General features: G+C 41.5%; 1 protein-coding gene across 1 annotated transcript in view; it reads left to right on the top strand.

The window, feature by feature from the left end:
• Positions 1 to 20675, top strand: part of LOC306920835 (AT-rich interactive domain-containing protein 3B-like) — a 76750-nt gene extending 56075 nt beyond the window's left edge. Inside the window, exons 5-9 of the mRNA XM_079497759.1 lie at positions 2575 to 2758; positions 8922 to 9175; positions 12660 to 12947; positions 15002 to 15094; positions 16923 to 20675. Coding sequence (XP_079353885.1) covers positions 2575 to 2758; positions 8922 to 9175; positions 12660 to 12947; positions 15002 to 15094; positions 16923 to 17131 — 1028 coding nt within the window. The 3' untranslated portion in view covers positions 17132 to 20675. The remainder of the gene's footprint in view (positions 1 to 2574; positions 2759 to 8921; positions 9176 to 12659; positions 12948 to 15001; positions 15095 to 16922) is intronic.
• The last annotated feature ends 5548 nt before the right edge of the window (positions 20676 to 26223 follow it).

Genomic DNA, 26223 nt, shown 5'->3' with positions numbered 1-26223 from the left:
TGGGCTAATCTCCAAGGGCCTGATCACTGCTGATTTACAAAATACATTAATGGCTCCTATTCCGGGCTGAGATCAGTAGCAGCAGCAGCAGGCTGCGCTGGGCTGGGCTGGAGGATTGGCTTGGCATTATCAGCCAGTAGCAGATCTGGCCCAGGTTTCTAACCCCCCCCCCCCCCCCCCCCCCCCCCGCAACACGCGCACGCTGCTTCGCTAACAGCCGTGATGGATTTACTCGGCACAATCCTTTAAATGAGCTTCATTATACCGAGGTGATCCAGGAGCCCCCCACTGCCCAAGGATTACCAGGCCGACACAATCCACCAAGCCGCCACTCTACTACCTTACTCTACTCTACTACCCCCCCAACACCCATGGCAGCCAGTGTTGCCAGATTTTCAGAAAAATAAGCAACCAGGTCTATGAAACTAGCCCCAAATCTTGGGGGACAAAAGTGAAAAAGTGTTTGAAACAATTTAACAACACAGGGGGACAAATACAAGCAAGCAGCCCAAATAGAAACAAGGCCAAAGAATCGCATATGTTCAAGCAACTTTACAGAAAAACAAGCCCAACGTCGCTTATAATAAGCGGACATGGCAACACTGATTGCTGTGTCACAATATGGCCGCCTTTCATCAGAGCACGTTGCCCTGCCATACTGCACTGTTGCAGATTGTCCTTTTTGATTCTGTCTGACAGACCTCGTTCCCCCCTCCTCTGTTGTTACTAGTCCTCCTCCTCCTCCCTGCTCCTACATCCCAACACGCGCTCCCTTGCATCTGCCCCCTCCTCCTCATGCACTTGCTGCACGCTTTGCTGCAGATAAGCTGTTGACAAGATTAATGCATCTGTATCAAAAGTCTGGAGCTGCTTCGCTTTGTGTCGCTTGGTGAATCCCCTTTTCCAGGTCAAGCCTGTTTGGACTTAACTGGGATAATATGTTTTCAAGTCAAGTTTAATGGCCCGTGTCAGGTTGACATGTCACCTATTCCGGTTATAGTAGCCAACAGTTTATGAAAGCACCATATTTAGTCGCAGGAGTCGTCATTCCCAGCATAATCGTGTTGGATGCGTTGGGCATTGAGAATGGTGTAAGCATTCAGTCTACTGCCTGCTGTATGGTATGTAAGGCTGCCTGGCACCTGCAACAGTTATCCAAACTAATCGATTTAATTGATTATGAAACACAACAACAACCTATTAAATTAATAGGTTGTTGTTGTGTTTCATAATCAATAAAGATTATTTGAATTAAAAATTAGATTTTTGCGGCGGGAAAAAAATGATCAGAATATACTGCTTTGACAGTTGGTATAATGATTAAATACCACACTAGTTAATGGTTGCATTGTAATTGTCTGAGAGGCATTCTATGGGTATATATAATATCCCACCTGCATAATGATGACCTGACGAAGGTATCGGGGTCTCCATGTGCGATTGTGTGCAGGTTTTGTACTTTTTAAGCATTTATATCGTTTCAAACTAGTACCTTTTTTTTTTTTAAAGGTGCATGTGGCTACCAAGGTTATAATAGTTAACTAAAACTAACGAAAACTAGAATTAAAAAAACGTTTTAGTTAACTGAAACTAATAAAAAATAAAAATAAATTAAAAACTATAACTAAACTGAAACTGTATTGTGTGTTCACAAAACTAACTGAAATTATAGAAAAAATACCCTTAGTTATAGTTTTAGTTTTTATAGTTTTAGTTATAGTTTTTTAGTTTAAAAAACTAAAACTAAACTATAACTAAACTAAAACTAAGCATTTCACCAAAATAAAAACTAAATAAAAACTAGCAAACCCGCTCTAAAAACGAACTAAAACTAACTGAATTAGGAAAAAAAAGCCAAAACTAACTAACACAAAACTATAATGAAAAAAACAAAACTATTATAACCTTGGTGGCTACAAGACCTTTGCATTCTGATGACTGCCAGTACCTTCCAACAACATCACATATCAGAAATGTTAACACTGAAGCTGTGTTATTATTATACTGGAGGTTATGCTATACCGTGATATTGGCACTGGTGTGTGCAGAGCCACAGTGACTGCCATCTACACACCAGTGCCAATAACTTACAGAGTAACACAGTGGTTACAAATGCTGTGCTGTGAGACAAGTCCAGGTGTGCCTTGGGATTTTGTGACAACCACACACATGTTATTGCAATATACACACAACTGTACATACAGTTATGAATCATGTTCTATACCCCTAAAAAAATTATATATATATATATATATATATATATATATATATATATATATATATATATAAACCACTTTCAACTCATAATGTAATTATAGATGACAATTTTGAATTAAGTAATTACAATTATTTGTTTGTTTTCTTTTTTTCACCAAAGACTAAATATATATAAGCTCACGACTTGTTGCGTTTTGTAAGTTCTACAATTTATTAAAATTGACAATAAAAGCAGGCGTGTCATGAGATTTTGCCTTGCCTGTTTTGAAAGTTTTAAACAAATATGGTATAACACACTCTTTCATTGTTTTGTTCCGTATATATCTGTACCAATGGGTGTGTCTTCTCTTCTCACAGGGACCCCAGTCAACCGTATCCCCATCATGGCCAAGCAGGTGCTGGACCTGTACATGCTATACAAACTGGTGACGGAGAAGGGAGGCCTGGTGGAGGTCATCAACAAGAAGATCTGGAGAGAGATCACCAAGGGACTCAACTTACCCACCTCCATCACCAGCGCTGCTTTCACCCTGCGCACACAGTGAGTAGGCCTGGCACACTTATTACATCATCATCTAATCCCAATTATTTGTGATGATCGCAATTATCTTTGCATAATCCTGTCGACTTTGAACGATGTTCATATAATTATTTTCAAACATTTTCAAAAATAGTGGAAATAGCTGATCTACAAGCTCACTTCGTAAGCTTGTAGATTGTTCCACTATACATTAGTATAAATATAAATAGTATAAATGTACTAAATGTCAGTCATTTATTTGTAAATGTATTATTATTTTTTATTTGTCATAATGACCCTGTGCAACTTCAAAGCCTAGCCTTTTGTTGTGCGAGAAGCACACAGTGTGCCGTGATGCAACACATTGTGAGCTTGTAGATCTGCTGCCTTGGAAAATTAATTATTTTAAAATTGATAATTTTTCCAATTAAATGGATCAATTAAAAAAAAAAATTTGATTAACTGTTGCAGCACTACAGTATATGCTGCTATTTAACACACATTTGCCTATATCCAGTAAGGATCAGGTTGCTTTAAATTAAAGGTTCCATCCTCAAATAAAGTCTATGTGCATGCATGTTATCATATGTGTCCTATGGATAGTGTACGTACTGTATTATGAGTGTGGTGACTGGTGTGAGCTGTCGTGCTTAGAACCGTCATATCCCTCTGCTTATAATTATTATATCATTATTATGAAGTTACTGATAAAAACACATTATTTACAATACACTTTGCATTAACAGGAGCATTACCACTAATGCGCTTGCTCGCGTGCGTGCGTGTGTGTTTTGGAACGCTTGTCTAGTCTCGGTGTGACCATGTGTATATACTGTACATGTGTGTTTACCCATGGGTGTGTTAGTTTTCCCCTCCTGCTATCACCTTCCCTCCTCACATCCAATCCATCCAGCCTTTACATCACACATAGAGCCCATTGATTCCATAGATTTATTGATGTTGATTTGAGGTCAAAGTTCAGTGTGACTCAGGTGGTGCCTTGAGTGACGCCTGCACCGGGCCCCAGGCTCTCTCTCTCTCTCTCTCTCAAGTAAAGACTCATTTATAATTTTTTCGCGTGCCAAAAATAGCCGATAATACAATACGCTGCGCATTCTGAGCTTGTATTATCGCCTATTTTCGGCACGCGACACTGCCATACAGCGGAGCAGAAATTAGGCAGTCTTTGCGTGTGCCCCCGCCCGTCTCCCCGCCAGCGCTGCACCCCTACTATCCCACCCGGCAGTGGAGTGCTATGCTCTAATGAAGCTTTATGTATTTTTAATGCTAGCTAGCCTGTTGTGTGGCGGGGCCCGGGCCTTATATAATGGACGCTCTTAGCTCCACTATTGATCCCTTGCACACATACTGTTTTTTCTGCCATTATGCACTCCTCCCACATTCATGATGTTCATGTAGGGTGGGAGAAATGCCAGCACATGTTTAGCGTGATGTCGTCATCCTCATCTTGTGTGTTCAAGTGCACACACTTCATGTTACAACACACATTAGGAGGGCCTCCTCCCCTGCTAATGAGGAGGGCCACCTCCTTTCTTTGCGCAATCCGTGTCTGAAGGACATATATCCTTTATCCTACAACTGCCTCATCTCCTCCTTCATCTGCATGCATTTTCTCCTGTACTTAATAATAAGAATAACCAGTAAGACGATGAGGGCGAGGTTGCGCTGAAACAACAGAGCTTCCTGTAGAGGTATGCCTGGGTCCGGTGTCCTGTGCTGTAAGGAGTAGAAGGTAGAGTTAGAGATCTATCATTCTGGTGAAACAACAGAGCTTCCTGTAGAGGTATGCCTGGGTCCGGTGTCCTGTGCTGTAAGGAGTAGAAGGTAGAGTTAGAGATCTATCATTCTGGTGATCAATAATTTTGTTGAGCTGGTCGAGTCATCATTGTGATGTCAGAACATCATTGTGATGTCAGAACAGGCCATCCATATACTGGCCATATATGGAGTGTACAGGGTTTGATGAGGTCAGATCAACATATGGAATGAATTCTGTAATCTGTACTGGCCATATATGGAGTGTGTCTTGAGTGTACAGGGTTTGATGAGGTCAGATCAACATATGGAATGAATTCTGTATTGGCCATATATGGAGCGTGTCACGAGGCGTGACGGACGACCTCGTGAAGATGTTCAGTAGGTCGCAATAATAATTTTCTAATTATAACTAATCTCCTCTCGCACTCTCATCTCTCTCTCTCTCTAGAGATATGTATGACACAAGTTGTTTGTACAATGTACATTCATACCAGCAATTATATATATATATATTAGTCACGCCTGTCTGCCAATTTTCATTGTAATTTGGTTTGAATAAGAATCAATTATGGAAGTGTTATTGCATTTCCATGGCCATCTGTCAGAAACAGCTGGCCATTTCTTATCAAATGTACTAGAGCCACCCAACTTGTACTTGATATTCTCCATAATGTAAACATAAGTTGTGTGGGACAAGCCTTCTGCTTCCACTTCATAAGCATAAGATGTTTTAAGTTAAAGATGGAACAAAGCAATAGTATTCGAATGATTTCTGGGAAGCATGGTCAAGGTCATGGTTCAAGTTTATTAGCATGTCCCAAAGTCAAACTGGGCAATTCATGTTACAGCAGATAATAACAATTCTAAAAACACAGTAAACATACATAAACAAGAACATAGACAGACATGTCCATGGTCAAAAGATCCAGATAATAACAGTTGAAATATAAGTACATATAGTAAATACTATATAGTAAATATAAGAACTACAACCATTCTCCCAGTCTCCCACCCACTCACCTCAGAGATTGGCTGTCAACTGTTGCTTGAAACTAAACATGGCTACCTCCTCCTGCTTCCATTATTGATGGCACGAATGGAAGTATTGTTTATAGTTGCATGGGCCTCTAACCATTGGCCAGAAGGCAAGAATTGATATTCCGGATTTAGGGGATGAGAGCTGTCTTCTCTAATAGATGAAGCTTTCTTGGGCACAGTATATATGACTCGGACATACATATGACTCAGTTGATTGAATACTTTATTTGTCAGAAAGGTAGACCGCACGTCGTACAGTAAGACATTAAGGCTAAAAGGTGTATGAATTCAAGTAATCAAGAAACATACATAGAACAAAATTAACACTATAATACATGTCATCAACAAATACAAACACTATGGCCCTCATTTATTGTAGTGTAAATTCTGCCTTAAATTCGAGCATGGGTTTTGCCGTGCGCTCATGTCGGCACGGAATTTATGAAGTGATGGTAAATAGTTGATCCTGGCGAAAATTTGGTCGCTTTGATAAATCTCATGGTTGCTTGCCTGTCATGTCCGCACACGCACGCATGCAAGGGTGCATTTTGGCATGCCAGTAGGATTATTCCGTGAGGCTACAACTTTAGTTTGTAGGATATTTATTTAACCCATTCTTAAGAAGTGCGCAGTCAGTGCACTGCATGTTAAAGGGACCCCCCGTGAGTCGGACTGCTGTGAGTGACGCCACGTTAACACTTAGAAAGCCCGAGACGGGGGTCTCTGCCTTATTAATTAATTACGTCGGATGCCCGGAACGAAGATTAATCAAAAGACGGAACATTAGCACCATAGCAACAGAGCGCACCGCTCTACAGGCTGGGAGCGCCTATTGGGCAACATTCGATGTCATTTCCGGTTTGGACGTCATCCAAAGTGGCCCCCCTCCATTTTAACAGATGTGATCGAAAACGTGAATAACTCTTGATCTAAATCAATGCTTCCAATTCTAACCAAAGATTGTGTTTTTGACGGCCCATCACGGTCCGGTCGCTAGTCGCGTTAGAAGTAATCATACCTACGTTGGTTGGCTACATCTAGCAGCAAGATGTCACCGTGCCACCTTGAAATGGGCTCTGAAGCTGCAAATCGCAGTTGTTGTAGGATCCTTTTTTTGCGGGTGGGGGTGGCGCAAAAGTAATATGTAATATTATATAATATGTAATATATTACTTGATTCCAAGTAATAAGAAATATATTACTATTTTAAGGAGTAATATGTAATTAAATAAATAAATAACATATTACTCTCTTGAGTAATATTGCCCAACACTGATAAAACATAATGGATAAGGATGATGAAGGCTGGTGTTCCACAGTGAGAAGATATCACCTGTATCCCGCACAGGTTTGGAGCATGTGATGATTTATATCCTTAACGCAGACCGTTGTACACCAGACCGTTGTACACCAGACCGTTGTACACCAGACCGTTGTACACCAGTACACCAGACCGTTGTACACTAGACCGTTGTACACCAGACCGTTGTACACCAGACCGTTGTACACCAGTACACCAGACCGTTGTACACCAGTACACCAGACCGTTGTACACCAGACCGTTGTACACCAGACCGTTGTACACCAGACCGTTGTACACCAGACCGTTGTACACCAGTACACCAGACCGTTGTACACCAGTACACCAGACCGTTGTACACCAGTACACCAGACCGTTGTACACCAGTACACCAGACCGTTGTACACCAGACCGTTGTACACCAGACCGTTGTACACCAGACCGTTGTACACCAGACCGTTGTACACCAGTACACCAGACCGTTGTACACCAGACCGTTGTACACCAGTACACCAGACCGTTGTACACCAGACCGTTGTACACCAGACCGCTGTACACCAGACCGTTGTACACCAGACCGTTGTACACCAGTACACCAGACCGTTGTACACCAGACCGTTGTACACCAGACCGTTGTACACCAGACCGTTGTACACCAGTACACCAGACCGTTGTACACCAGACCGTTGTACACCAGACCGTTGTACACCAGACCGTTGTACACCAGACCGTTGTACACCAGTACACCAGACCGTTGTACACCAGACCGTTGCACACCAGACCGTTGTACACCAGACCGTTGTACACCAGACCGTTGTACACCAGTACACCAGACCGTTGTACACCAGACCGTTGCACACCAGACCGTTGTACACCAGACCGTTGTACACCAGACCGTTGTACACCAGACCGTTGTACACCAGACCGTTGTACACCAGACCGTTGTACACCAGTACACCAGACCGTTGTACACCAGACCGTTGCACACCAGACCGTTGTACACCAGACCGTTGTACACCAGTACACCAGACCGTTGTACACCAGACCGTTGTACACCAGACCGTTGTACACCAGACCGCTGTACACCAGACCGTTGTACACCAGACCGTTGTACACCAGACCGCTGTACACCAGACCGTTGTACACCAGACCGTTGTACACCAGTCCGTTGTACACCAGACCGTTGTACACCAGTACACCAGACCGTTGTACACCAGTACACCAGACGTACTGTGTAGCCTATGTACGTTTGGAGACCTCACTGTCCATGACAAGATTTAAACGGCGGTGGCGCCGGTCCCGGCTCCCAGAAATGCTCTTGCCTAAGCACTCATAAGCACTTAATTAGGTGAACGATTAAGCACCTAGCTTAGCCTATAATATCATTGCAAATAGGCAGGCTATATGCATGTCTTTGTCACATTGGGGGAAAAAATAGTTTTCAAAATGTTATATTATCACAGGGATTATTTATAGGAGTGACGGCATCTCATCTCCCGCACATATGTGCTGGCATGTTTTAACAGAGCCAGTAAAGCACTGTTTAATTAATCATCTAACTTAACATCTTATATTGTTTTTAATTGCTTGTACAGTTGGAAATATCCTACCAATTTCATATTCCACATCGTCGATGTATGCCTTTACAAAATATGTATTTATTAGTTTTATAGCTATTAGGAGTGAATACATAACTTTAGATGGCTGTCAGACAATGCTCCTCTGCTTCTCTACGACAGAAAAACAGGAGCAGACAAAGTCAGCGACAGCTCCCGAATTTTGGCGTGGCATACGTCCAAGTTCAAGTTCACACTGGAATGATAAATGCCGCGTTGATAAATGAGGGCCACTATGTACAATGGGGAAAAACGGCAGCAGTGAATGGCACCTCCTTTCAATGGGAATTTATATTTACCTCCCCTCGTGGTCTCCCAGATGTTTTTTCAGGACAATAAACCAGTGATACACATCCTTTAATTGGTGGGGCATTCCACCTTACACAGTATGAAGTATAATGTGTTAATGTGACCGTGTCTTTCTGCCTCTCCTCTTTGTGTTTGCATGTAGATACATGAAGTACCTGTACCCGTACGAGTGCGAAAGGAAAGGTCTGAGCTCCCCAGGTGAACTGCAGGCAGCCATCGACAGTAACCGACGTGAGGGACGTCGCCCCAGCTACAGCAGCAGCCTCTTCCGCTTCTCCCCTTCCCCCAGCACGGCCCCCCACATCCTCTCCCCTCCCAAGATGCACCTGTCGGCCATGGGACTATCTCAGACGCTCAGCGACCTGCATGGTTCGCAGGGCCACTGTCTAAAGAAAGGTAACCACCCACCCTCAACGGTAGATGAGAGACAAAGACTTGTGTTGTGATGTCATACTGTAAGGTGTTGGTTCTCATTGTGGGGTCCGGGGACCCCCAGGGGTCCTTGAGGGGGTTCCAAGTGGTCCCCAGCAAAAGTAGTTAACATAGCATCACAATCATTTTAACCACTTTATCGTTTTTTATGTTGGCTATTCAAAAATAGCAGATCTACAAGCTCACAGCCTCTCACTTTGTGCTCTGCTGCTATTTTAGATTTTTTTCCCCCCTTTTTTTTTACACAAATATTCTGTTCTTGGGGTCCCTGGCAGCAAACATTTTCAGATGGGAGTCCGCGGCCAAATACATATCAATTTGGGGGTCATTGCAGTAAGGCACTTGTTGCTTGAAGATCATCAGTTTGAGGGAAAACTCTGGGATGGGGAGAGTAAATGTGATACACTGGGCTTTGTGCATATAACTATAGTCCTGGGTTTCCGGAAGGTTGCGTAACCATTTTCTGTTCCTGTTAATTCTCCCATAGCTTTGTTTGATTGGATAGGCAGCAGATTTGAACCAGAAATACAAAGGAGAATTAAAATCTGCTACTGAGACAATGAAACCAAGCAATGGAAAAATGGGTAACCAGAACGCTCGCCCCAAAACACACTATCCCCATTTGTTTCCGCAGACCGCTCACCCCCAGCGGTTCTTGTATTTGTTTTTACTGAGGTTGGGGTTAGGAATTAGGTAAGGTTTAGGAATAGTTTTACTGAGGTTACGTTTAGGAATAAGGTTAGGATTAGGCATAGTTTTACTGAGGTTACGTTTAGGAATAAGGTAAGGTTTAGGCATAGTTTTACTGAGGTTACGTTTAGGAATAAGGTAAGGTTTAGGCATAGTTTTACTGAGGTTACGTTTAGGAATAAGGTTAGGTTCAGGCATAGTTTTACTAAGGTTACGTTTAGGAATAAGGTTAGGATTAGGCATAGTTTTACTAAGGTTACGTTTAGGAATAAGGTTAGGTTTAGGCATAGTTTTACTAAGGTTACGTTTAGGAATAAGGTTAGGTTTAGGCATAGTTTTACTAAGGTTACGTTTAGGAATAAGGTTAGGTTTAGGCATAGTTTTACTGAGGTTACGTTTAGGAATAAGGTTAGGTTTAGGCATAGTTTTACTGAGGTTACGTTTAGGAATAAGGTTAGGATTAGGCATAGTTTTACTAGTGGCGACTGTCTTGAGGTCACCGGGTTTGGTCTGAGGCGAGCGTTCTTGTAATCGAAAAATGACCCCAAACAAGAAATTGGTTATGCCACCGCCTGGAAACTCAGGAATACAGTTAGTGAAACTCAGGAATACAGTTAGTGAAACTCAGGAATACAGTTAGTGAAACTCAGGAATACAGTTAGTGAAACTCAGGAATACAGTTAGTGAAACTCAGGAATACAGTTAAGTTAGTGAAACTCAGGAATACAGTTGGTGAAACTCAGGAATACAGTTAGTGAAACTCAGGAATACAGTTAGTGAAACTCAGGAATACAGTTAGTGAAACTCAGGAATACAGTTAGTGTGCAGAGCCTATTTGCTGAGAAACTACCCTTGAAAGAGAAGCACTTAACCCCTAATTCCAGTTGGTTGCTAAAAGGCTGACTGGCTACCAGAAAACAATGTGTATAACTGGCAGGATGTGAAAGTGAAACGGATAAGAGCTAAAGCGACCATTTGTGTTCATGTCCATTAATATAGGATATGTCAGCAGTATTCTGGTTACAATTGTACTCTGTCTGCTCTAGGCTCAGCAAGAGGACTGCGGAGCTTTCAACCAAAGTACTGATGGAGATATAGCGCCCTCTGTCGCAATTTTGTAACTACATCTGCTGTACTTCTAATGGGATGAACACATTGGATTCAACACTAGCTATGATAGTAAATACTTTAAAATGAAAGTGCCATTGAAAATGACAAATGGTTAGTCATACCAGGAAAGCTCATAAAACATGTTTCAGGTCCTGCTTCAGTGCTTACTTACAGGCCTAGTACATAAATAACATTGTCATAATTCCAGTTTGCTCTGTGTGTGTGTGTGTGTGTGTGTGTGTGTGTGTGTGTGTGTGTGTGTGTGTGTGTGTGTGTGTGTGTGTGTGTGTGTGTGTGTGTGTGTGTGTGTGTGTGTGTGTGTGTGTGTGTGTGTGTGTGTGTGTGTGTGTGTGTGTGTGTGTGTGTGTGTGTGTGTGTGTGTGTGTGTGTGTGTGTGTGAGGGGAAAAACCTGTTTTGAAGTATGTCCATGCCTTCCTATGGGCATATTATATGTGTGTGTGTGTGTGCATGCATGCTGGTATGTGGGTGTGTGCGTGTGAGTCAACATGGAGCCAGACGGCCCTCAGGCTTTACACTGTCCTTAGCTTTACCACTCATTAATGACATGCTTCCCACACAGGGGGACATTTTATGACCACCCCCCCTCCACATCAATGGGATCCCACTTTTGATAGCTGTCGTTTCTTCTTATCTGATCTCTCTCGGTGCCCGTCTGGAATGTGCTTCAGGGCTCCATGTGCTTCAGGGCTCAAAGCATATCACACAGCCAGGTTATCGTCATACATCATGATAATGGATTCCACAATAACATCGTTGAAATTGGTAGTATTTTAACGCATTTAGACCGGAGGCTGATTCTATGAATGCCTTCTAAACCAGAAGTTCTCAAAGCTTTTTGTGCCATGAATGCTTTCCTGGTTTTAATGGGTTAAAGTTGAAGGAACCTTTGGCTGTTAGACAACAATGGCCGCTTAACACAGGGGTTTCCAAACCTTTCCCCAATGCGAAGAATCTCCAAATAGCCATAATTTGTGGCTGCAGCCTCTTTTGTGAAAATGCCTTTTTAAAACCCTCAAGAATAGAATAGCAGCCTGGGCCATGGCTCAGTGGTCCAGGCACCTTGGCTGGTAATCCAGTCTGGCAGTGTGCCGCGGGTTCGACTCCAGATCCCGACGGCCTTTACTGCATGTCTTCCCCCCCATCTCTCTCCCCATTTCCTGTCAGCCTACTACAAAAAAAAACATTAAAAAAAAGAAAGAATAGAATAGCAAACCTCAACGCGTCGCCGATGCGAGCTCGTAGATCTGCTATTTTAACCAAATTTATTTTTTATAACTTTAGACTAGGTATATCTTCTAAACTCCCACATAGACATAACCACCCTGTAGGACCGACACATATTTTTTAAATTTATTTTCTTCCACTACTAACAAAGAACTTGAGAAAATGCATGCAATGTGCATGCATACCGCACTGACGAAGGTCCTATGACCGGAGTGCAAGTGCTTTTCTTCCAGTTTTCCTGCTTTTGAGACCACTGCACCTGGTCGTCAACCCTGAACAAAGGACAAAGAAGGGGCGCAACAGTTTACTCTGGACTTTGGCCACGAGGGTTTTCAAATATCTTTAGTAATCTACCATTATTATCAAAGTAAATATCCTCCACCTCTCTCGGCTCCGTTCCAGATGAGCTGACCGCGTCCCTCCTGGCAGCCAGGGGGTCCTCCATGGCGCTGGCCCTGGGGCAGCAGCAGGTGGCCGGGCTGGCGCGGGCCGCCACCCTGGAGCAGCTGAGGGAGAAGCTGGAGACGGGTGTGGGCGAGGCCCCCGAGAGGAAGATGGCCCGCCTGGCCGAGGAGCAGCAGCGCCTCATGCAGCAGGCCTTCCAACACAACCTGCTAGCCATGGCCTCCCAGGTCCCCATGAACCTGCGCCTTGGTACCCACACCCACACCACCAACCACAAGAGCCGAGGTCAGTGGTGTTCGCAAACACGCACGCATGCGCGCACACACACACACACACACACACCAGTATTACTATACGTTTGAAGACAAACAATTTTACAATTGTATAAATGCCATTTCAATCTATTTTTAACCCTAAAGCCTGAGTTATGCATAGTTGCATGCCGATGTCACACACTGCAAGCTGATCTACAAGCTCGCACTGTGAGCTTGTAGATCAGCTCGCAGTGTGCGACATCGGCATGCAACTATGCATCTTGTCATTGTGAAACTTGTAGATCGGATATTTTCGGACACCATCACACACGCACACACACACACAAACAATAGAGAGTTAGCACATGCATTCATCGATGCTTACCCAACAGAGATTAGGCGATACATAACCGGTTAGTATTGTTATTATAGAAACACATACTACACATACATGTATGATGCAAAGCCTGCAGAGCTAGTTCAGGCAGAGAACTCAAAGGAGCTCCAATTACTGATCAGCTGATCAGTATCTCATATAGCTCATTCTTCTTGCTGCTCTGCTGCTGCTTTGTGCTCTTCTCTATGATGTTTTATCTGCTCCCCCCACCACCCCAGCATCCACCTGTGGGCTCTGTTTCTATGATTACCTTATGGCGATCTGTTTCATTCCATTCCCTGTCGAATCTCGCTGGCAAATCATTTATTATAATTCATGCTTACAGGGAAAGAGCTGTGCCCCCAAATATGCTTAAATATTTATACCCTATATATTTATGCTCGATGCATATACGTATTCAATCCAAGAGTTGTCTGTCTGAAAGACCTTCGAGTTTAGTGCTGTCAATCATATAGGGAACAATATCTGTCCATGCATCCACAATAGAGGTTAGTGCATACATACATTATACATACATTCATGCACACACTGTTGTGCCCTCAACAGAGGTTAGGTTTTGTCATATAAGCACACGCATGCATGCATGGGATAATACTCACATGCGTACAATAGCGATGATGTCACATACACCTATAGCCACATTGTGCTCAGACAATAGAGGTTCATTGTGGTGTGTCTCACATACACAACAGAGGTTACACAGAATACACTCATAATCCACATGTATAAAATACCTGCACTTGCAAAACACACAATGCTGCTGCACCATGTATGACACTGATGCCATGCATCATACACACACACACACACACACAGTCACACACACAGACACACAAAAGTATACTTACACATACATACATGTAGACGTGCATAGATAACGACACACAAGTTACAACAGAGCTTAGTGGTATCTTAGACAAAGATACACACATACATTTAATACTAGCGGTTAGTTGTGTCATCTTGAATATTCTTGCAACAAATGGAATGTTTGTACTGTTTCTGACTCTTTGTTCTGTTTCTAAGTCTTGTTGAGGGTGGGGTGTCACTGTCTAATGTGTCCAAATAAGTATATGTCCAAATAAGTAATGCCATAAGGCCTAGGATGAAAATACTGGGTTTATGATTAGCTTGTAGATTTGCTTTTTGAATAGGGCTTAAATTAAACAACAGCAATTCTTTAGCAATACTACTCGTGGATTAAGGTTAAACCACAACTGATTTCAGTCATTTGGATTCTATAGAAGTCAACATGTCTTCTATGGAATCATTCCATGCACTGAAAATAGGCTATCTACAAGGGAGCTCGTTTTACACTGTTTCACAAATCTCATATTAGGACTTTAGAGAGAGAGACAGATTTTATTTTGCTTTAATCCATGACATAAATACTAAGACATTCTTGCTAATGTGCTCTTAAATCTAGGCATTTCTCATGTACACATACTGATGCACTGTAGACTAATTTCAGTATGTTTAAGTGTGTTGAATGCAAAAGTTTAAATGCTCATTTACATCTCCTCCTCTTGACTGAAGAAGCTTCAACAGGAGGAATCAATAATATTCAGGGCTTCATTAGCGTTTTGATGAAGGCCTGAGTAGCCAAAACGTTCCCTAGCCTTGAGAGAGTTCTTTCTTCTAAGCCTTTCCGAGTGTCATTCACACTTTGTTTCTTTGTGTCGCTCTAGATGAGAAGCAGCAGGACATGTCCTTGAGTATCTCATCCAATGGAAACGCCAGCATCACAGTCTCTGTGGACGTCAATGGCACAATGTATTCAGGTGTGTACAAACCCTACCTGACCAGACAACTATGCAATTAATGGCACTCATAGCCTTACTCTAAAGGCCTGCATTCTGTATAAAATCAAGAAAATGTGAAATGATGATGACCGTATGCTATACAGAATAAATAACTGTATTTTAAAATGGCTTGGACCAGTCTCTTAAATAAAGATAATGTGCGAGTTTGAATTAATGAGGTTCTCACACTATTGCCTGAAACTAGTTCGACTACCACACTGAGTACGTCATGCAACAGCGCTACAAACAGGATTTTTGATTTAAATGTGCAAAAAAAAGGTTAATAGTTTAGTACAGAATGCACACTAATTACAAGCATGGATGACTATTAAGTCTGTCTGGTCAACACAAGGGAACCTTATTTTTACTATTTTATTTCTACATCGCGATGAGGCATGTCGAGAGCTTGTAGATATGCTATTTTGGGAACATTTAGACAAATCTTCCTTAATCTAAAATCAAATCAAATCGTTGACATGAACCACTGGACTAATGTAATGTTGTCGTGGCTGTCGTATAGAAACCTCATTATGTCCTAAACCTTGTCAGGATTCAAATTCACGGAAAGCTAAATTAGCAGATCTGCAAGATTGTGGATCTACTATTTTTCATGATTTTGTGTGACGCTGTAATACGATCAAGTAGGGTGTTAATTTACAAAAAAAACACAGTTAAAATATGGTCTTAACGGCGGCGCGGCGGCACAGTCTGTAGTGCTGTCGCCTCACAGCTAGAAGTTCCTGGGTTCGATTCCTGCTGGGGACGCGGATCACGGATCTCAACAAACTAAACGGTGGCAACGCAGCTGCTTAAAATGGAACTATAAAAGTTTAAGGAGAATCTTTTGACCAGCAGCAGCTGCATGTAAAAACTGCAGTGGTGGACGTACAGAACTATTGCTCCAGTGAAATGGGTTGATATCCAGGCCGGTATTGAGGTCCCTGCACAAATTAGTGCCGTTCAAATCTCTCTCCTGTGTGAATAGGATGGGATAGGTTAGGTGTACGCTACTGTATTTGTTTGACGTATTTTAACGTCATAATGGTGGTACACGCCCCGGAGAGCCAAATATTTTCTGAGGTGGTACTTGGTGAAAAAAGGTTGCGAACCACTGCTCTAGTCGCGCGCATTATCAAAACATTAGAAAGTAGCCGGCGTATGTGTATCAGATTCTAATTATAATAATAAAATGATTGAAAGAAAGAACTAGTGTATTCGAATGCTAGCATGCTGCTTGCTTATGTTATGGATATACATAACATAATGTTGACTGTCATCAGTAATTCAACAAAAAATACTTAACACTGTGATAATGCTGGCAGATGGCCGGAGGCTCCAGGAAGTAGACATGTCCACAAGTACATTTTGAAGGTACATTTACCTTCAAAAGTGCCTTAGACAGTGCAAGCCGGCGACAAAGTACAAAAATAAATAATGCTGGCCAAAAGTAAACAAATTGAACACTTGAAAACCATACTCAAGAAAACAAACAGGAACTGTTACAGGCTTTTTCTCCTTCATTGAGGCCCTGGAAATGAGCTGACAAAATTGGAGCTGGAACACTATACAAATAGCTACTCTCTCCTGATTGACTGAAATCTACCTGAAAATGTATTTTCTGTTTGTTAAAGAGCTGGAGAGACAGGTTACTGAACAACCACTCCATAGCAATGATTACTATCAGAATATAGTGATTTAACCTTTTAACAAAAATACTTTTGTTTTAACCAAAACATATCACTTACCCTATCTTTAAATGTAACATAACGTATAGTCCTAACGTGGTGAACCTCTCCCATGTTTTTAGGAACCCTGTTTGCCCAGAAGTCCGGAGGAGGCGGTGCGGCCCCGGCGCCCGCTATGTCTGCCTCAGCGGCCGCCACCGCTGGCACCAGCAGCAACAGCTTCACCTTCTCCGCACCCTCCACCCAGAACCTTAGTCCCGCCTCCTGCTCCTCCTCCTCCTCCTCCAAGGGCCCAGGCTCTGCCGAAGCGGCGGCCAGCGGGTCGCCCTAAACTCGCTGTTTGTTCCGGCCTCTCTCTCTCTCTGCTCCTACGCCGAGGAGGAGGAGGAGGGCCCATCATGAATGACAGTACATTGAGACAAACAAAACGAAAAAACAAATACGAACGGATGAGAAATAGCAAGAAAAAAAACTGTTGCACAACAAATACCTCAATGACCCTGTCAACCCTTTGGCTGTCCTGTCGTGAACACAGAGCCTGAGTATGATGTATGACAATTAATACCAACATGTGCTCATATGCACAGCTATGCATTTTATTTGACACACACACACACACACACACACACACACGGCACACATTTATGTTAATCCACATGCTAAACACAATCAGAGAGCTCAGCCAAAACCCACTGGCAGGTATATTCATAACTGAACTTGAAAAGTTTTTATTTTAGGACGTTTTTGTTTGTTTGTTGCCATTTTGTTGTCTTTTCAATTTTGTGTTTTAGAACGATTTTCTTTTTTTCTTTTTTCTCTCTCTCTATTTTTACATACCTCAAATTGAGCAACCTGCAGTGGTGTCCTCACCTCAGGAGCTGTACTATATTCATAACATGAATTAACTTTATTTTTATATTTTTTACTTTTTTTGATGTTGCAATCAGGAAGTCAGGACATCTCACAGTGATGACCTCACCACAACCATTAGCAGCATAACAACAACACACCTCACCTCAAGCAGCCACATTGACACTCGGTGAACCTCTATTTCATAGTGAGGCTACACCGCCTAAAGTGTGATTTATGCTTAGTTGCGCGGCGCGTTGTATGCTTGTAAATTGGCTATTTTTTTCGCTGCGTGACAGCGCGCGACCAAGTATATATCACCTGTAATGTTCAACAATGGTTGTTGGGCAGATTTTTATAGATCAGCACATGAAACTCCTCATTCCAAGCCCTCCCACCCCAGACATCACTCCCGAGTACATCTTGTCGGAGGCTATAATCTGGATGCATAGTTCCATCATGGTTGTGATCAATGGACACAATAAGCAAGAATACTGTAATCACTGAATGGTAAAATGTCCTGCATTGCTATAGCGCCTTTATCCAAAGCGCTTTACAATCTGTGTTACAGTCTCACCCATTCACACACCGACGGCGTTGGGAGCTATAAGCAGTTCAGCGTCTTGCTCAAGGACACTTTACCCCAAAGCCAGGAGGGATCGCACGGGCGACCTTCTGATTTCCCAGACTCACTGCCGCCTGGGAATTATAGGATTTACTGTTGTGTCCAAAAACAACCCATGAAATGCGGACAACTCATATCCCTGCTCAATCTCACACATACACACTAGAGTACATCTTTCACTTACAGTATCACTACCAGAACAAAACTATGTGGATGACAAAAGCTTACTTTTTATCAGGTGAAGGACACAACAATGGGGAAAAAACACCTCTGATCCACCAATCATAGGACTAGCATGCCCTCACCGCTTCAAATCACTACTCCGCAAACAGTGATCTAGCGTTGAGGTAAGTTCCTTGTATATGATCAGACGTGAGTTCACCACCTCCTCCCCCCATTTTGTTTGTGCCTCCTCCAAGCTATGGAAGAGTCACCAAAAACGCTGGCAGAGCTGACCGGTTGTATGTACGGCACACGTATCTCACACCTCGTAATGCCCTCTCCGCTCTGGAAGGGGGCCTTTCTCAGGAAGCACTGTGACGTCTCCGTGGACTCACTTTGTCGTTTTAAATAAGAAAAAAAGGATTCACACCGAAAAGGATGCACAAGTCTATGCTACGATTGTTCCGCCAAGAATACCTCATCAGACTCCTCTTCCTACAAGGAGATCTACACTACATACCTCATATTTCGCTGCAAAGCCAACATGACTTGACCTCGTTGGGGTGAACCCCATTTGCGGTGGGAAAACACCCATCTCAAGGAGAAAACTCAGCGGGAAACCGAACTGACACCAACATACTGTACTAAGCTGGCAGACAGCTGCTGGTTTTGGGGACGTGCACCAAGCTGAACTGGGATGCTCTATCTATATCTTTCCTGCTCTCTATCTTTCTCATCCATCCCTCCCTCCTGTTCTTATAAAATGTGTTTTGTTTTGCTCCTTTTTTTTTTTTTTTGCTCGTCCTTGTCGGATGGGGAAATGACAGTTCTCACCTCATCATCGACTTACTACATGCATTTATTTTTATCCAGAAGGGGCAGGGCCTGACAAGTCTATACAAATGTTCAACCCAAGTAAGAGAAACCCAATGATGCATTCTCTGGGTGATGGCAGCGATATGTTCTGCATATGTACAATCAAGTGGCCAGAGTTTATACAGCCTTGTACCCCTGGTCCACATCAGCCTCTGGTTATTGCACAGCTGGATACCAAAGACTAGCCCTATCACACCTCTAGCTTGGACCCAATACGTACAATCGTGCCCAGGGCTACAGTGATGTAGCCTTGCCAGTAGATGGAGTAGCAGCCCCATACAATGCAGCAAGGCTGTAAAGAGGGTCCCTACACACGGCAAACATGGAATTATGGAAAAGTGGATTTTAGTTAAATAAACTAACATCACCCAGCCCAAGAACTCATTTTCGTATCGAGTCCTCAATTGTTATTTTTCTTTTAACAAAGGAAAACTCCCTGCCAAGTGAAGCCGTCTCCCAGGTTTTCCAGTGCAGTTTCGCGTTTTAAACCAATCATATCTTAAAGACCCATTCCATTGGCTTAAGATTCAGTTGGCATTGTTACTGAAAGCAGCTTTTGCTTCATTAAGATTACACATTGATTGGGCTAATAATGTACAGTTTGCCTCTTATGGCAGATCAAAGTTTAATGGCATAACGTGTATATATTTGGAAAATGTATGCGTTTCTGTGAGAAGTTCTGTGATATTGCTTCAAAAGTTACACCATCTTTGGTTACATATTTTAATGAGGCCCATCGGTGCGAAAAGGATAATCTGTTATTCCTTGACCATCTTTTATGCAAAGCTTTAAAGCTAATCTATAATGACTTTTGGAGATATCCTGCTTGCAGACAAATGGAATGGGGCAAAGCCATAACCCAACCCTCTGTTAGTGAAAAATATTTGTTTTACCAGTCACCTACCACCGTAGAATCCAAAGATATTTATGCTAAAAAGCAGGTGTTTGGAATGTAGTTAAAGGGGTTTATATCCCTAATCATTTTAACATAGACTGGTAATGCCGGCTAAAACCAGAGTCCCTTATTTGGCTGAGAAATGTACACCACATTGCAGTGATCTAATACACAAGTGCCAATTCACTGACCAAATGCCATGTGACCATATTTGACAATCACTTTTGCCAATGAACTGGGCCTTTTAAAATAACATTTTCCTAATGGTGTAATTTGATTCAAGACAATTCTTGAAATAAGTCCGTTTGTAGTGGGGAAATGTTTCCACTTGTTTGAAGAAAAATGATAGTTTAGGGCTCATAATTGCTATTGTAGGATGAATAATGTGGTCTGCAGCGTACCAGAAATACCCTGACCCTGTACCAAGGCCCTAAACAATTAACTTGGAGACTATGGGCTCCATTTTCGTCACCGCTAAACCCCTTATCCCTAAACGTCTTTGCCTTTTTTTTTTTACTATTTTGCAAAACATTTTTGAATAGTTAAAATCTACAGTCCGTCTACAAGCTCACAATGTGTTAATGTCGATTGGCTAGTTGAACTATTCAAAAATGCTTTTCAAAATAGTAAAAAAAGGCAAAGAAGTTTAGGGATAAGGTGTTTAGCAGTGACGAAAATGGAGCCCTATGGGCTATATCTTGCTCCACCCCTTAACCCTTATCCCTAAACTAATTTGCCATTTTTTACTATTTTAGAAAACCTTTTAAAATAGTTCAAATAGCCGAGCTCACAATGTCTCGATGTAGATCGGCTAGTTAAACTATTTTAAAATGTTTTTCAAAACAGTAAAAAATGGCAAATACGTTTATGGATAAGGGTGGCGCAAGATGGAGCCATATGACTCTCTTGAGCTTGCTAAACAATTTCTCATGTATATTGAGGTCTTGGCCTGGGCCTGCTTTAGTCTGACATTCCAAACGTGCCAGATGGAAGCTGCCTCAGTGAGGGTTTTATCAGGGCTTCACTATTATTATTTGGAATCTAAAGGGTAGGTACCCTTGAAGAACCCTTGCAGAACCCTCCTGTTAAAAGGTTCATGAAAGCACCTTCAAACTATTTATAAAGGGGGGTTCTTCAAGGGCTCTTCTGGGGATCCCCTGTAGTTGCAATTTGAAAAGATCCTTAAGTTTTTTTTATTTTATCCCACCCCTGCCCCCGTCCCATGTCTGACCCAGTTTGTAAAATCCAATTTCTCAGAGATCAAGACATCAAAATTTGTCAGCCGGTTTGTTCTGCTTCAGACCGCTGTTGCATTTTAAACTAAGACACACAGGTTGGCGTGAATTGAATGGATTTTTTTTAGCTGTTTCCGTGTTGAATGTGAGGCTTTTCTTTTTTCTTGTAATTTAAAACACCTTTAAAGCCCAATGTGATCCATGGTGGGCGGCCTTGTTGCTTTTAGTAGTACACCGTGTTTTAGCTGTTACGTGTTGTTTTGTTGACCTTTTTGCAGTGCAGATCAGCTTCAAATCACAGGGGGTTTCAGGACATTAAAGACAATGCTGGCAAGTCCTTTGGTCCACCTTCAGTTCCTCAGTGACACGTCACTTTTCTTTTATAAAGGTGAAAGATGTAGTTTGCTGCCTTAAAAAATGAACTTCTGGTGAAATGCTACCAGCGTATAGTTCAGAACTCCACTGGCCAAGGGAATGTCTGCTTTCTCTCTCCAAGCTTAATCCTTTGGAGAGCAAAACTCAAGTTTCCGTTATTGTTTATCATCCAATCAAGAGGAAACATTTTTTTCGGCCTTATACCAGTGGAATACTTTTGTTTTTTGCACACAATGTGTTAAGTGCAAAAAAGAAAATCTCCCATAATACGTCATTTATTTGCAAAAGCAAATGGCAACAAAATACAAGCACAACGCAACAGTTTGTACTTGATTTGTTACATCCTTTACACTTTTGTATTTGAGAGATTTTTAATTTTTTCCATGTGTTCACACACTGGCATGAGGCCAATGGCAAAGTGTTCCACGAAGAGACATTCACTATTCCGAACTGATGTTTTCAAAACAAAGGATCGCTATTTATTTGTGTTGATTTTACTCTGATGAACTTTATTTTTTTTTTGTAATTATGACATAGGATTTGATGGCTTAGGTTGTGTTACTAAAACACTTTATTTCTCCTTTTTGTTCTAGAAACCAACATTTTCTGTTCAAACCGATCAGGCTAGGCAATGACTGTTTGATAGTGTAGCCTTAAGCCTAATTCATACTCCTGTAGTGCAATGCTGTCGCTTGCCAAAAAGGAACAGACCTACAAGTTGTTTTTTGTTTTGTTTTATGGCAAGCGACACCATTGCATGGTGAAGTATAAGTTAAGCTTTACTGCCTTCATATTAGAAAGAATGCAAGTGTGGGTGAGTGTATAATTGTATGAGAGGGTCAATGTTCATGCTTTTTGGGGCGGAGGGGTCAAAGTTACCTCTTTTTCTCATTTCCTGGGTGTCTGTAATACCATGAGGAATCCCACAGGTGGTGCTGTCTACTACTACTAGGACCATCACACCGTGGCAGAGATGGAGCTACATCCTCTGTCATTTACAGTTTACTCTTCACTCTTGAATTAGCTACCATTGTTGACTTGCGTGATTGTGTGCATGCTTGCATATGATGTATTGTGTGTGTGCGTGCGCGTGAGTGTGTGTTTTAGAAGTCCCCCTACCTCTTTACCACCACAATACCTCAGGGCACTGGGCTGCAGTCATTGTTTCATTCATGGTTGAAGTTGTGATATTGGCTTGTACACCGAGGGAGGTGTACAAACAAGCTGCAAAGACTTCACTGATTGAATGCTACTTTAGGCTGACTAGGGTTTTTATTTTTTTAATGTCATTTAGTTTTATTGGGTTAATTTCTTTCTTTTTTTTGGGGGGGGGGGGGGGGGGGGGGGGGTCTTCAATGACTGTAGACAAGACCTCAACACTCAGGAAGCTGTGAAATTGGAAGTCTGCAGAATCTTGTCTTTCTGATGATAATTTTTGGAGTTAATTCAGTTTTAAATTGTTTTAAAAATCTAACCTGATCTGTGTAAAAACAGGTGCATATGCAAGTGGTTATCGAATACCTCATTTATCAATTTTATGTTTTTTTTTGCTTGTACAATGCTCCGTCAATTCATTCAGCTGTGGGGTTTGTGCATATTTTTGTACTATTATTATTATGGATATGATAATAATGATATTACTGATATTATAGTTTTCTCTTTGATTAAAACAAAAAAAAATAGGACAAAACACACGAATGCTTGTAAAAAAAAAAAAACTGGTTTGTGCTGATTGTATTTAAGAGGAGCACTTTTCCAAAGTGGTTTTTTGACACATTCAGTTTTGTTCACATTAGTAATATAAAGATATGGTTCTCAGGGCTTTAAACTTGTATGTCATGATAAAGTTTTACTTTATATCTTATGTGTGTGTCTCATGTGTTACTTCTGGGAATGTGTGTTCGATTTCCACAAATGCTACAGTGTTTAGTCGCATATGATGTGTCACAGTCAGGGTCAGTTTATCTTTAACGGCCAGCTTGCTTGCTGGAAATGAAGATTAGGTCGCGTAGGGTTACAATGCAAGCTGTCGATAGTATTACTCATTAAAACCACATTCTAGACGTTACTAGTCAAACATAACAAGCTCCAGGCAGGATAAGTAACTAAGTACATTTACTCAAGTACTGTACTTGAGTACAATTTAACTTACTGGAGTATTTTCATTAATTTTACTTCTACTCCACTACCTCTAAAGCAAATGTACTTTTACTCCACTACTTCAAAACTTTAGTTAGTTACTTTGTGGATTTGGATTTTCATTACAAAAAATACATTAACCACTCCAGCTCGATATACATACTTTGGCTATTTTAAAATAGCTGATCTACAAGCTCAAGTCACAACGTGCTGCTTTGCGAAGCATTGTGAGCTTGTAGATCTGCTCATGACGTTTATTGTGTAGATCTTATTTGTTGTCATGCAGGGTCTTCAGTGGACCACAAACAACCACACAGCAGTAGACTAGCTTCACTAAAGGTTATTTTTGTGATCTTCCAGAATGGAACCTTCTATCTTCCTAGTTCCTACTAATATGATTGATCAGCGGACAGGCCCTACGTTTCTATACTGACAGTGAAGTCCATGCTTGGGAAAGCATGTGGTGCTTCATATCAAGAGATTTAAAACAGGCTTCATCATTTACACTTTTTTCTTTCTTTTTTTTCACTAGTCCAGGCAGTTTGGCAAATCTATAACAGTATATTTCATCATGCAAAAGCAATGTCAAGACAACTGTCAGTTACATTTTGTAATCAAGAATCAACTGTATTGTCAGTCACATCAAATGATTACAGGTGTAAAAGACTGGGTGAAATTAGTTTTCTATTTTGCTAGCTCTCTACATTTACAATTAATGCGAGAGTTAGAATAGGGAAAGAATAGAGAAGAATGAAACGGAACACAACATAAATAACAGGAGGTCACAGTGAAACTGGCACTGGAAGACAGGTACAACTGGAAAACATTCAGCATATAAATCACAGTTTCATGTGCATGGTTATTGGTTAAATCAAGCAAAAATAAATTATAACTATTTGAATACATGCTAATTGATCAAAACGAATGTAACAAAGATGGGCGCAACCTTGGTGAGATATTCACATGAACATACATGTGCCTACAGTAGTAAAAACCCCCAGTAAAGTTCAATAATGTAAAAAGGCACCAAGGCCCATCACAGGTTTTGACTACTTCAGTGCTGGTTCTCGGTACATTCCAACAAGGCTTTTTCATTATGTAAAAGGATAGGCTTTCTCTTTTTATTTCGGCTTGGCCAATTGTTCTGACGGACACAGGAAATAAGAGAATAGCTGTGGCCTGAAACCAGAATGCTGGGTGAGGTAGTATTCAGCTTCTATACTGCCTGCAATGTTTTATGCATAGCCTACATACAATTACTTTACAATTCAGATTAAATTCATTAATCCTTCAGGAAACTGCAGTTTCAAGCAGGTAGAAAAGTAAGAGTAGGTCTACAAGTAATAAAAGCTAAGTGCAAAGTATCCAACATTATATTTGAAGTTAAGTTGAATAAGTTCCATTAAGTACATAGAAAAAGACAAATCAATGAAGATATAATAGTATAAATAATAAAGTGAGAGTGCCAGCTGCAACACATACTATACTGGATATGACAAGTAAACAAACAAGGATGTCAACTATGTAAAAAAACAGACACATCTGCCTGTTTGTTTCTCTGAGTGGGTCGGAGTGTTTCCCCCACATTATTATTATTGTAAATATTCAACATTACTTTTAGAATCAAAGTCAATACGGGTCAGAATTGGCTGAAACGTCCCCCATTGAGAACAATCCCAGGCATAATATAAAATAGAGGGTGGCAGCCCAGGAAATGTATGATTGCAACATGACTATTATCGTGTTATCTTGAGGTTACACTAGATGCAGAACATCAACATTCTATGTAGAACACACATCCTGCACAGACTACCACAGAATATACACTTGACAACTGACACTTACACAGTACGTACAAGACACGGCAACACACACACACACTCTTACGCACACGCACACACACACACACACACACACACACACTGAAAGATGATCAGTTCAGTCCTCTATCCAATACAAAGTAGACAAGAGTCAAATGTGCAAAAACTATGGTGTAAGTGTAGAAACTATGTGTAAAAGTACTGATCTTTAAGAGGCAATTCCCAACTTCTGGGACCCCAATGACACCCCTGAGAACAATCCTGTGTAGGGACTTAAAGACTAGAGAGGTTACAGGTACTGCATTTATATCACATTTTGCTGAGGAACACCCTGTACCCTGTAGATAACAGGGTACATTTTCAAAAGACTGAAGTGGAACAGAGCCTTACTGTAAATCTTACAGTAAGGCTCTGTTCCACTTCAGTCTGGGTGGGTATGAGCACGAA

The sequence above is a fragment of the Electrona antarctica genome (assembly GCF_951216825.1).
Source record: "Electrona antarctica genome assembly, chromosome: 3".
Taxonomy (NCBI): domain Eukaryota; kingdom Metazoa; phylum Chordata; class Actinopteri; order Myctophiformes; family Myctophidae; genus Electrona; species Electrona antarctica.
This window is presented reverse-complemented; position numbering and strand designations above follow the sequence as displayed.